The sequence below is a fragment of the Tiliqua scincoides genome, chromosome 8 (assembly GCF_035046505.1).
Source record: "Tiliqua scincoides isolate rTilSci1 chromosome 8, rTilSci1.hap2, whole genome shotgun sequence".
NCBI classification, from domain to species: domain Eukaryota; kingdom Metazoa; phylum Chordata; class Lepidosauria; order Squamata; family Scincidae; genus Tiliqua; species Tiliqua scincoides.
In genome coordinates this window covers 12,261,882-12,275,151 of record NC_089828.1, presented here as the reverse complement: position 1 = coordinate 12,275,151, position 13,270 = coordinate 12,261,882, and the positions used below count along the sequence as shown (strand labels likewise).

Sequence of the window (13,270 nt, the reverse complement as noted above, 5' to 3'; positions counted from 1 at the left end):
GTCACCTGGTGGTGTCACTTACTGCCTGCGGCCACTTCCCACTGGCCCAGTACCAATGCTCCTTTCTCTCCGGGTGCAATAAATATGCTTTACAACATATTTGTAACACCTAGTGCCAGCGGTACTGTCGTACTACCAGCACTATGGAGCTTAGAATTGGGCTCTTAACCATGTTCATGTTCAATTAACCATGTAGAGCATATTCCAAACACTGTTTAGCCAGTGTTAAATATGAAGGCCTTGTCAATTTTTCTATATACTAGCCAACTCTGTTTGACCCAAGGTCATCCAATTATTACCTAGAATCATACATGAGAAGGTGTTCTCAAGGCCATCTAGTTCAACCCTGTGCTTGAACCAGGAATGCCCAGTTCCTCAAATAAATCCACATCCCACTGCATATGAAAGCAATCTGTTCTATGAAGGTGCATCTTCAGAAAAGATGTGATTGCTCTCTAAATTTTGCTTAGTTTTAGTTGGACTAAGACCAACTACACAGCACTTCCACATGAATCTCTTTTCAAGCTGTAAACTGCAAACTTGCCTTTAAAACAACATCAGATCCAAACACAGTCTTCAAGTCCCCAATTTTTGCTCCAGCCTGTTTGTACTGATCATCGGAGAACTTTGCTTCTTCACCAGCTCCATGTTCCACTTGTACATTAAAGCCTTGCTTCACTAAAGCCTGGACTCCAGCAGGGGAAAGGGCTACTCTTTTCTCATTTTTGTATATTTCCTTGGGAACGCCAACAACTAGATCTTTGTAACGACTTCCTGAATAAAACACACACACAGAGAAGTCACAGTAATAATTGCACTTTGCATTTTATATAGCGTATCTCAGCTATTCAAAGCACCTGACAGTGTTGTGAGAGGCACCAAAGCCAGGCTCTGAGGCAATGCTTAGCAGCCAGTGGTTTGAAACTCACAAAAGGGTTAACAAATCTTAAAGGCCTAAGAAACCCCTTGAATAGAAGCCTCCATCAGTTCCTTCCTGTAGTTGTTCCCCCATATTTTTAATGTACACACACACACACACACACAAAACAATTCCAGTGACTGCCTTCCACACGGTCATGCAAGAGGTGGGAAGGCATGTGTATTTTTTGTTAACTGACACAAAGCACTGCCAAGATGATACATTCTGCCGTCAAACTTTTTTATAGTACTCACTTCCACAGTCAACCCACACAGTCACATGAACACACTGGCAGATGCCAAAAGAATAACAAATTAAAGTTTGGTTTATAAAAAGGCTTGGCTGGAATAACACTTCAACACATCTCCATGCTGTTTACTCTGAAAAAGGTGTGGGGCAGGCCACAAGCAAAGGCATAACAGCCTCAACTCCTGAGGTGGAAAACCCCAAAATAAGACACCAGTGTTAAAGGAGAGGTTTCTCCTGTCAAGTCCCTTGGCTTGAGTTAACTACAAATAATTAGCTGTAAGAGAAAGCAGTTGTGATACAGACCAAAAGACATGGATGTCCCTTCATGTAGTTATGTTGCTGGAGGGGCAGGAACCCAGGGCTGGGTGATGTGATGACACCCCCTGCATCATTACATCACCCCAAAGCTTGTTCAGCCACCCCTTCCACCGTGCATGCGCAGCCCTGGCCCCAGAAATGGCTCCATTTGGAGATGTACATGAGCTAGAGGGGGTGGGAGGGCCCATTTAGCAGCAATTCATGCAGCAAGAGGTAGGAGCCTCACCTCTCAGCAGAAATGGCAGAAAAACACCACTCTGCCGCAGAGCGGGCAATGGCCCCGGCTTAGCTACATCACTGCCTTCATGTAGTTCTTTAGGCAATTTGATCATACAATAATAATAATAATAATAATAATAATAATAATAATAATAATAATAATAATAATAATAATAATAATAATAATAACAATAACAACAATAACAATAACAATAAACTTTATTTATATCCCGCCCTTCTCCCTGAAGGGACCCAGGGCGGCTTACAACATATTAAAAACAGATTAAAAACATAATTTAACCACAAATAGAAACATATTAAAACACATTAACAGATACCCATAAAAACAGTAGTCAGATAAAAAGTCAGATAAAAAGAGCAAAACGCAGCAAATCATAGAGGAATCAGGTCTGTAAAAATACTAAAAGATATAGAAAAGATGTTTAAAAAGGCCATGAATTCAGAAGGCTTGTTTAAACAAAAAGGTCTTCAGGCCTCGCCGAAAAGTCTCAAGAGAGGGAGCCATTCTCAAATCAAGGGGAAGGGAGTTCCATAACGTTGGTGACACTACTGAGAAGGCCCTATTTCTTGCTGCCGCCCCACGTACCTCCTTAGGCGGTGGCACTTGTAAAAAGGCCTTCTCTGATGACCTAAGAGGACGAGCCGGATTGTATGGAAGTAGGCGATCTCTGAGATATCCTGGCCCAGAGCAGTATAGGGCTTTAAAGGTCAAAACCAGCACCTTGAATTGGGCCCGGAAACGAATGGACAGCCAATGCAGCCCCCAATGCAGTACACTAATAATAACCAAGATTGTTTCCTGCACATTTCAGTTACTAAGGCCTGATTCTTGGTTGCAAACCTGGGTTCACAGCCACATAACATATGGAAAGGCCCACCTTCTCCAATCAAATATTCAAAGCCAGGGACTCTTTGAGTCCCAGGGCACGGCCTGAGGGCACATGATACAGTCACTTGACTAAAATGAAGCAGGTTTACATCTGGCCTGGATGGATGACTGCCATGTAATCCACCTTGAGTTTCCTGGTGGAAGAAAGGTGGTGATAAATGGAAAAAATAGAGCAGGTCCTCTTGAAATAAGAGTCCTGAAGAGACTAATGCTTTGCAAGAGAACAGGACAGCACTCCTATTCATCTCTGCATGGCTTGTGCAAGAAAACTTCCCAGATGATTGCCCCCCCCCCCCCGTTAATTAACTAGATAGGGACTGCCATTTGGATTTTCTTCCTGAGGGACCAGAGAAGCTTGGGACAGGGTGACCAGATGCAATGGAGGACAGAGAGCCCCTCTCCCTTTAACCAGTGCATAGAAGAGGGAATTTGGGCAGGTGCAGCTCCACATGGAAAGGTTTAAAAAGCTGCACCTGCCCAAATTCCCTCTTCTATGCACTGGTTAAAGGGATAGGGGCACTCTGTCCTCCGTTGCATCTGGTCACCTTGGCTTGGGCATATGCTGCTCTATCAAAAGCTTTCTCTCAAAATGCCATTTCTCTAAGCAACATATTGTGAAGATTGCCCAGCAGGAGCTCTCTTGGTGAAGTCTGTGCTGACAGCCCTCACAAAGAGCTGTTAAGTATGTGAGAAGAACTCAGATAAGTGGCAGCAGAAGGGAAGGCTTTTGAATGAAATTGACTGGCTGGCTGGCTGGCTGCAGCCCACTTGAAGTTCTCTTCATTTAAATCTCATGTACAAAGACCTCAAGATACAAAACTAAGAAGAACAGAAAGAAGTCTTTGAACCATTCTGGGCCAGGCCCAGACTCCATCGCTTGCTAGAAATGTGAAAGCCTTGTGTGCTGTTGCCTCTGAAATTGCAGAGGAGGAGAAAGGGAGGGAGGGAGGTAACAATAACAGAGAATAAAGAGAGAAAGGGGAAGTAAAAGAGAAGAAAAAAGAAGAGTTAAAGATAGAGGTTCAGAGATACTTGTGAAAGTGCAGAGAGACGATAGAGTGCCATGGGGTGCAAAGAGAAAAGAAGGTGAAACATGGGGTGTCAAAGGATGTGTAAGGTACAGACAGAGTTTGGTACAGAGCAGTAGTGTAGCTAAGGGGGCCTGGGGTGTACAGGGCCCCGGGTAACACTCCTTGAGGGATGTCAAGGTACGTTCTCCTGCATGCCTCATAGGCACTTGGAACAGTTGCAGAGCTCCTCTGGATCTTGAATTCCATGTCGGGCCAGAAGGCTTGACACAGAGTCTCTCAAGTCTGCACCAACAAAATAGCCAGTGCAGACTTGAGAAGCCCCATTGTGGGGCTTGGGGCTTTCTCCTGAGGAGAACCTCTGGCTGCTTCCCAAGGCCTGCTGGATACAGTGATAGCCGCTTTAATGCCACTGCTCCAGCGGGCACCAGGAAGCCCAGGATTGGGCTGTAAGGTAGCTAGGTGACAATGCAATCCTTTGCATGTCTACTCAGAAGTACAATTTATTCAGAAGTGAGTTGTATTGTGTTCAATGTGGTTTACTCCCAGGAAAGAGTGTATTGGATTGCAGTCTATGTCAGTAAAACATAAAAGCAGGCTTCCACGTGAGTTGTGTGTCTCAGCTCTATTGTCCTTAGTTGGTCTTTTTTCTAAAATTAAAAAAAAAGCCCAGCATCTTAAACCTTTCTTTTTTGAAAAGCTGCTCCAACCCATTTTTCATTTCAGTTGCCCTTTCTGAGACATGGTTATTCCTCAGCAGTGAACAGGGCTCCGAAATGTTGGAGAAAGCTCCATGTTATAGTTTCTCCCTTTCTCTGTATAACTGGGATGTCACCGTGACATTTGCAGTAATCTTTTCTGCATGTCTGAAATCAGTTAGTTTATATGTAGATTAGCCCAATATTTCTCAACGACAAATCCACCCGTGCATATTTCCAAACTTTGCTTTTCAGTCATTAAATGTTTTAATTTGACTTTTCCTTTGCTTACTTTATCTCATTGGGCAATCGTTTTTTTTGGAACACACTAAAATAGATCCAAACTACTGTTCTTGTAAGCGTAAACTTGCAAACTTAGAGTATTTAATATGTCATCATTCCCATATGGTTATTCTTGCACAACTGTAACACTTACACTGAGGTAGAAGGAAGCAGTTGAAACCCAAAGAGAAGGTTCCAAATACATGCACAGCTCAAGTGATATGATCCTTTCCCTGACCATTTTATTTCAAAATGGAAAGCAGTCCCCATAATGGGAAGCAAAAAGATTGGGAGCTGTTTAATCTGTTCATGATCCTAATTGTATCCTCGCTCATCAGGGCCCATGGTACCAGGGCCCAGGGTAAAAAGGGGGCCCAGGAGCCGAAGGAAGGAGCACAGAAATTTCCTGGGATCTTCCATTTTCCTATCTCACCAGGGCCCATGAGAGAGAGGGTGTGTAGGGGGTACTTTGTACCTGTGATTGGGGTCAAAAAAGGGGGCCTGGGAGCCAAAGAAGTAGAGCCAGAAATTTGCTGGAATCTCAGAAAATGTTTGCATATGTTCTGTGCAGACTAGTATTCACATTTTGTGTAACCCTACATAGTTTTATACTATGTATCATAATTTGTAGGAATTATTTTTTAATTTTTATTGAATTGTGATCCAATGGTTGTATGAAATTATGATCCAGGGGAGAAGTGAAGGGGACCAAAAGAAACTTTGTATGCCAAAAGGGGCTCTAAAGAAACTTTGCACCCACCCAGCCACCCACCCTCTGATAAAATTTCTCACAGAGGTCCTATCACTCAACATAGTTGAGCAGGACTTTGGAACTGGGCCTCCTTCATTGACGTTCAACCCTCAGACCACACACAATCGACTCTCTGGAGCACAAGTAGACCTAAACCGGGCCTTGGAAGCCTCCTACAATGAAGAAAGGGAACTCTAAAACACTACATCAATCATATTATTTCATTTTGCTTTTTTTAAAAAGTCAACAGATTTCTTTTGCAGCACAAATACAGTGTGGAAGAATCTTTTCTTTTGCAGCACAGTGTGGAAGAATCTTTTCTTTTGCAGCACAAATACAGTGTGGAAGAATGGGTGTGTGCAGGCACACCCCAGGATTGGACCTTGAAAGGTAATGGCTTCCAGCAGTTGGTGCAAGATATGCACACTGGTTGTTGATGAGAAACAGAGAACTAGGAAAAAGGCATTAATCTCTATAGCAGGCTTTAGGTGGAGAAGAGCCATTAGCCCTGGCATAAGCTCTGTGCAACAGAGGAGCTGCTGGACAGCCCAATCCTGAGCTGCTTGACACACAGAGGAGCAGCAGCATCAAAATGGTGACTGATGCATCCTGAGGGCAGCTGCCAGTGGCTCCTTGGGAAAAGGGGACTTTCCTTGGGGGAAGGGGACATCCACGTAAGGGAGCAGGCCCTGCAATGGGGCTACTCAAGACTGCACCAGCTATTTAGTTGGTGCAGAGTTGAGAGGCCCTGTGTCAGGCCAGGAAGCCTGATGCAGGGCTCTGAATTTGGCAGAACAGGGCTCTGCTGGTCCCCCTCCCACCCTGGTTTGCCTTCCCAATAATTAGTGGGTAGGTAGTGCTTCTCTTAAACGTTTTCTGAGTTGGGCAGAGCAGAGGAAATTTTAAATTGTAAGGATCCAAAACAACGCTGAACATACCAGTTCTTATTCTGGGTGGCAGGCCAAGGTATAGCAAGTTCTCAGTTTCTGCAAACTTGAGAATGCATCATCCTGTCTCTACACCCTGCCTCTCTCTTGAGGCTGAGCAGTTATCTCCAAGGGGCTTCTAAGGTTCTTCATTTTGTACAAGCAGAAGTTAGAAAACACCCTTTGCATGAGGTCAGTGTCTCAACTGACAGCAGAACACTCAGAATGCAGCTTCACAATAAACCTCATGAATTCTTCCTTTGATGTCAACTTTGGCAATGTCTCTCCTATACGTTTCATTGCACGCCATACCATCTGAATGAAATTCAGGGCCGATAAACTGTGCAATGTCCAGAGCCAGTTGACAGAGGCACAATCTTCTCACTTTCTTCCTTGCCAGCAGGTCAGTTTTACAACAAAAGGAATATGCCCTTGCCCCTTCTGTAGCTTATCTATATCATGTAAATGCTTTTGATCAATGGCTGATCAATTACAAGCAAGGAAGCATCATCCAATAATTTAGAACAGGAACCTATTTGGAGAACGTGGAGTTCAAAAATTATTCTGATTATTACATGGCAAATCAACAACACCCACTAAGTCTATACAGAACTGTTAAATCTCATGCATGCATGAACATTGTTTTCATTTAACCTGAGAGTGTTACTGAAATCTAGATAACTGAGATGCACATTTTTGCCCACATTCATGCATACAGCTTTAAATGAGCTGAGTTGATCATCTTCTTACAGCTGGCATACAGTGGCACAAAAGGGCGCTACAAAAGTCTGCATGAGTGCTTGAACCTGGGCTATCTTCTGAAGAACCTGGGCTGTTCTCAGTCCAGTAACTAGAGACAGTCATAAGAAGAGCCCCACTAGATCAGACCAAAGGCCCTTATAGTCCAGCTTCCTGTATCTCACAGTGGCCCACCAGGTGCTTTAGAGAGCACCCAAGACAACATAAGAACATAAGAACAGCCCCACTGGATCAGGCCATAGGCCCATCTAGTCCAGCTTCCTGTATCTCACAGCGGCCCACCAAATGCCCCAGGGAGCACACCAGATAACAAGAGACTTCATCCTGGTGCCCTCCCCTACATCTGGCATTCTGACTTAACCCATTTCTAAAATCAGGAGGTTGCGCATACACATCATGGCTTGTATCCCATAATGGATTTTTCCTCCAGAAACTTGTCCAATCCCCTTTTAAAGGCGTCTAGGCTAGACGCCAGCACCACATCCTGTGGCAAGGAGTTCCACAGACCGACCACACGCTGAGTAAAGAAATATTTTCTTTTGTCTGTCCTAACCCGCCAAACACTCAATTCAAGAGACCTGCATCCTGTTACCACTCCTTTGCATCTGGCATTCTAAGGTAGCCTATTTCCAAAACCAGGCAGTTGCATGTACTCATGCAACTATGAAGCACTTCTCTTCCAGAAATCTGTCCGATATCCTTTTCAATGCATTTAGACCAGGTGCCATCATCACATCCTGCGGCAAGCAGTTCCACAAATTAATTACACGCTGGGTAAAGAGATATTTTCTTTTGTCAGTCCTAACTCTCCCAAAACTCAATTTTAGTGGCTTTCCCCTGGTTCTGGTGTTGGGTGAGAGGGAAAAGAACATCCCTCTATCCACTGTATCCATTCCCTGCATAATTTTGTATGTCTCAATCATGTCATCCCTCACAATCCTTTTTTCTAGACTGAGGAGCCCCAAATGCTATAGCCTTTCCTCATAACAGTGGTGCCCCAGCCCAGTAATCATTCTGGTCACTCTTTTATGCATCTTTTCCAGTTCCACTGTCCTTTCTGAGATGTGGAGACTAGAACTGTATACAATACTCCAGATGTGACCTTACCATCGATTTGTGCAACAGCATAATAATATTGGACATCCACATTTATGTTATACCTTGAATTTAATTTTTTTCTGCCCCGGCTCTTTCCAGTGAATTATCAGGGATAATATTGACGTATTTGAAGAATTTGGTTGCATATCTCATAAGAATATCTAGGTTTCTAAAAAAATATAATATGGAAATTATTCTGATCTTACCTGTGATTTTCTGTTCTCCTTGAGCATATAGTTTGGGGACCACATCGAAAAGACTTCTCTAGATTGGGGATAGTTTTCAACTATGAACTGGGGAAGGAAAGAGAGGCTGCCCCCTGCGTCCTGAATCACTGTAAACTGAAAAGCTTTTACACCATTAGCTGGTAAAAGCCCCAAAGTTTGCTGTAACATGCAGACCGTCATGTCTAAAACAAACAAGCGTATCTATGGCAATATAGTACATTATCCCAGATAATAATTGAACAGAGTGAGAAAACTTTAACACAGCAATCATAGCTTGCCCCGAGCCAGCGAAAGTCCCTTGTGCTGGCTTCCAAGTGTGGCGAACATGCCATAAAGCATGTTTGTGGCTACTTGAGGCTAAGCCAGTGCAAGGTCTAGCAGCACCCGGAGAAGGTACGTTTGTGCTAGACTGGCATAGGGGGCTGGAGAAGGTGGCGGGAGGGCAGAATGGAGGCAAGAAGGGGGCATTTGGGGGCAGGGGTTGGCCTAGAAGGCAGATTGAACCTGGAGGGGGGAGATAGGATTGGCTGCAGCAGTGCAAGCCAAATCCTAACCCCTGTCCCTGATCCAACCAGCGTTACATGGGCCACTTGGATTTGCACCCACGAAGTTGCAGGCACAGATCCAAGTAGGGCTGGCTGGCATGTGACATGGGGTAAGGGGAATAAAATCCGCTTATTCTGAGTTGTGCTCCAGCCCACACCTACCTTGCACTGGATACAGCACAGGCAACTCAGCCGATCTGTACCAGCATAAGGTAGAATTTGTGCGCTAAGGGAGATAAGAACAAAGCTGAGAGAGAGAGAGAGAGAGAGAGAGAGAGAGAGAGAGAGAGAGAGAGAGAGAGAGAGAGAGAGACCCCTTTCATGTTTTCTAAGTCTTTGCCATTTAGCAAGACCAGATTGGGTAGAGGTCCACGCCAACCTTTCCACAAGAAATTCCTCCCTGGGGACATAAAAAAATAACACAGACTAGGGTAGGTGTTTTGCTCATGCCTCCATTATCCACAAGGCCATACTGTCTCTCTATGTATGGTTGCAGAATCCTTTATTGTTCATAAAGGATGCCATTTAAAGATGGTGAGGAGCAGATGGTATCTGCTCCAGGAGATCTCCTACAGCAGGAACAATGATGTCATCAGCAGGAGCACCTATGACATTTTTCTTCAAATGGACCAGGCTCTGCAGGAAGCAAATTAAGATATTTGCCTATGGGATGTTAGTCCATCACTCTTTCCAAAGACTTCTTTAGAGATAGTATGTAGCTCATGTTACATTAAGGATACAGTCATATGCAAATATCCCTGGGGTTAAGTCCTATAGAACACAGTGGGACTTATTTCTGAGTAAAGACGAATAGGTTAGCACTGTGATATACAATTTATATTTATTAGAGGTATCTGAAATCCTTTTTATACATTTCTTTTAAAACTCTTGCAGTCTATGCTAAGCGTTTAGGATGAAATGAGCTAAAGATCTTTAAATGAAATTTCTCAAAGCAAAAATAAGCAGCAGGAGAAAGTAAACACAGCTGTGACCTCAGTATCCATAGATCTGGCATCCGCAAATTTAACTCACTGTAGATGCCAGCAGATACCGGGATCACCATTTAAATACCTTCAAAACAGATGCATTCTGGGGCACTGCTGGGAGGAGCCAAGGACATCGGCGCAACCCAGAAGTAGGTCATTAGTGCTATTTTTAGCCCTTGAGACTCTTGGAAACTGCACAGTTTGACAGTAAGAAATTCTATTTTCATGCTTTTTGTGTGTTTTGAAGGTATTAAAATGGTGACCCCAGTATCCACAGATTTTGATATCTGCAGGGGGTTCTGGAACAGAACAGTAATAAGAAATGCACAGATAAAGAAATGTTTAAAGGTGATTTTTTTTTAATTCTTATTATCGTCTTAATGGGGCATGCCTGTGGGGTCATAACTATGTAGTTACATGTTTTGTTTATTGCTTGTATGAGAAAAGTGTTTTCAGGTCAAAGTACATACTGTACCTTTTGCAGTCTGTTCACTCCATAAAGCAGGGAAGGTTTTAAAAGACTGTTGTCCGGTTGCTGGTTGCAAAGTCCTAGCATTTGTAGGGAGAAGGAAGGGCAACGTACATTTGCCAGCACATCGCACCAAGCCTGCCATCTTCACCGTTGACTACAAACTCTCTCTCTCTGCCCTTGAAGTTGGTCCAGTTGCCCTGAAGATATAAAGACCCTTTATTAGAAACAAGCTGGTCCATGTCTGCAATTCACGTTATGCCACGACAGTGGTGTTGCTGGAGGAGGTGTAAAGCACTAAGTTTTGCAGGGAGCCTCACCGTAACATACAAGCGGCCCCTCCCATTCCCCTTTGGAGTCATTCCATGTGGGGGGAGCAAAACCTTTTTGTTCCCCCCCCACTTGGAATGGCTCCAAAGGGGGATGGGAGGGGCCGCTTGCATGTTACGGTGAGGCTCCCTACAAAACTTAGTGCTTTGCACCCCCTCCAGCTACACCACTGATCTAGAAGCCCTGATATGTGACAAAGTTTTTCCCCAATATCTCTGTGGTTTTGCTGGCTCTCCCAGGCCTTTCTTCTAATTAGCTGGAAAAGATAAGCCAGGATTTTTCTACTTGCAATTTATCTGAAAGGATGCTTAATGTGGCACTGAATACTGGTGCATTTCAAGGATGCCGTCAAGCCTGACTTGAGACATATTCCAAGTTACAAATTGGGCACATGGCTTGCAGTTAAACAGTCATGGTTTTTTTTAACTCCAAAGGTCAGCATTGTCATTTAATTTTCTTCAAACTATCAAAAAGTGAAAATTCATAGGGCAGAAAACCCTAGTATGCAAAACAAAGACATTCTCATACCAAAGACAGAGTATTGTGGCTTTGTTTTGTTTTCCCTGCTTTGGACAAAAGTCTGATTTTTCAAGTAGTTACATGGGTTTTAAAAAAAACAAAAAAAACCACAATGCAGATGGGGTGAAATTATCCCTAATAGAAACTTGAATATAGCTTGCAACACAAGAACACAGTTTTACAACTAATGCTAGGTCAAAGGGCGATGCCCTGATGTCATAGGAGCAAGTATGCACTTATTCATTCTGTACAAACTGACATTTGAAGGGGGGAGGGCATTTTCAGGTGGTTGCTGTACTTTTTTTTGAGGGGGGAGGCTTTTCACTTCATTTAAGATTTGTCTAGAAGCAAGACAAGTGCCAGGCGTGTGCTGTTATGACGAACAAGCCTGATTTGTAGGTGTTATTGAACTTCACTGAAGAACAGTTAATCTGGGCACAAAGCCACATCTGAGAAACTGATGCCAGGTTACCCTGCATAAACCTGAAAGGAGTTCACTGTTGTTTCAGGTTAACATGGAAGTAAATTGTTGCAATGTCCCATGTGACGCCCCCTTCCTCTTGTCATGTGAACAGATGCAGCTACCTTATGCCAAGTCAAATCAGAGGTCAATCTAGCTCCGAATTGTCTGTAGTGGAGTCTTCTCCAAGGCTTTAGGCAAGGGTTTTTTCCTTGCCTTGCTTGGAGATGCCAGGGTTGGACCTGAGACCTGCACGTAAAGCAGGAGCAGGAGCATGCAAGATGTGGTGGACCAGGAAGCCCACAGAATTAGGCCCTAAGCAAATCACACATTATTGGAAATGCATTATTTTGGTCATTTAAATGGTACACAAGGTTTAGGATGTGATCAGGATCAAAAACCGAGGTAGGAGCAATGTCCTATGGTCTCCCCACCCCACCCCACTGCTTTTTGGCTCTGTTTCTGCTATTTAAAAAAAAAATCAATAAAACCACCAGGCCATGTTATGCTTTTCTGGTAACATGTGACCTGACCCTAAAAGAGTTGCCTCGCTCAGCTTGTACCTGCTAATCATGGGGACAAACAGTTACGTACAAAACAGAAGCTTCACGCATACATTCTTTGTCCAGTGCAAATCCTATTCTGTGCCCCCCCCACCCCATTTGAGGTTTCAGCAAGCATTCTTCCAAATGGATCTTTGTTGCCATAAGAACTAGAAACTTGTGGGTTGAGATTCTCAAAATGGTGAAGTATATGTCCAATGTCACGCTTTGGGGAACTGATCACAGACCAAGCACAGCTCTCCGTTCAGGGAACTGTTCTTTTATACAAGGACACCTCACTGCAAACCCCCACATTATATAGCCCAGGGGTTAGCTCTTCCCGGGCACTAGAATCATTTGCCCCAACTCAAAGAATGCCTTACTCTCTCTCCTAGCAAGTCTCCTTTAAAGATAGGGAGAACCTCTCTCTATTTCCTTCTCCTTGTTTGGAAACTTGCTTTCACAGCAGGATCCACTTTTTCTCCCAAATGCAGGAGAGACATTGCGCAGCGGGCTTGGAAAGTTTGAATGGGATATTTTGGCCCTGGCTCTGCTTTCCAAGGTTGCTTGCCGGACCCAAGGCCAGGGGGCTCTGAAGGGAAATGAGCCAAAGGGGCTTCAGCTTTCTCAGCACATGCAAGAGAAGGAATGTCAGGATTAGAGGAATAACAACTAAAGTGCATGACACACAGAGTAAAGCTGAAAGACTAACCTGAGCTTGGTGTCGTTAGGAGCTTGCTTTGTCCCCCATGAAACACAAAAGGGCAGTCCAGGGGGACTGCTTCTTTTGTGACCTTCACATTAGCAGCTTGCTGGCAAGGAAAGGGGGGTGGCTGTGCGGTCTATAAATAAGCTCCATGTGATCCCAAAGGCACATTCCATTTGGCACTGACGGCATGGAGACCTTCGCAGCAACAGCAGGGCCTGGAAGGCTGCCCACAGGCCTCACATTTCCGAGTCTCCTTCACGCCTGAGGAGTGTAACTTTTCATGAAGGACTGGCTCTCTGGGACCGGTCACGAGAGAAACGGCAGCA

At 44.2% G+C, this 13,270-nt stretch overlaps 1 protein-coding gene across 1 annotated transcript in view; it reads right to left on the bottom strand.

Moving 5' to 3' along the window:
• The window catches only part of LOC136658700 (NAD(P) transhydrogenase, mitochondrial-like), a 65,054-nt gene extending 51,999 nt beyond the window's left edge, over positions 1 to 13,055 (bottom strand). The window contains exons 1-3 of the mRNA XM_066635520.1: positions 12,948 to 13,055; positions 10,391 to 10,584; positions 545 to 774 (exon numbers count right to left, since the gene is read on the bottom strand). Of these exons, the coding sequence (XP_066491617.1) occupies positions 545 to 774; positions 10,391 to 10,529 (369 nt within the window). The 5' untranslated portion in view covers positions 10,530 to 10,584; positions 12,948 to 13,055. The remainder of the gene's footprint in view (positions 1 to 544; positions 775 to 10,390; positions 10,585 to 12,947) is intronic.
• Between the last annotated feature and the right edge of the window lie 215 nt (positions 13,056 to 13,270).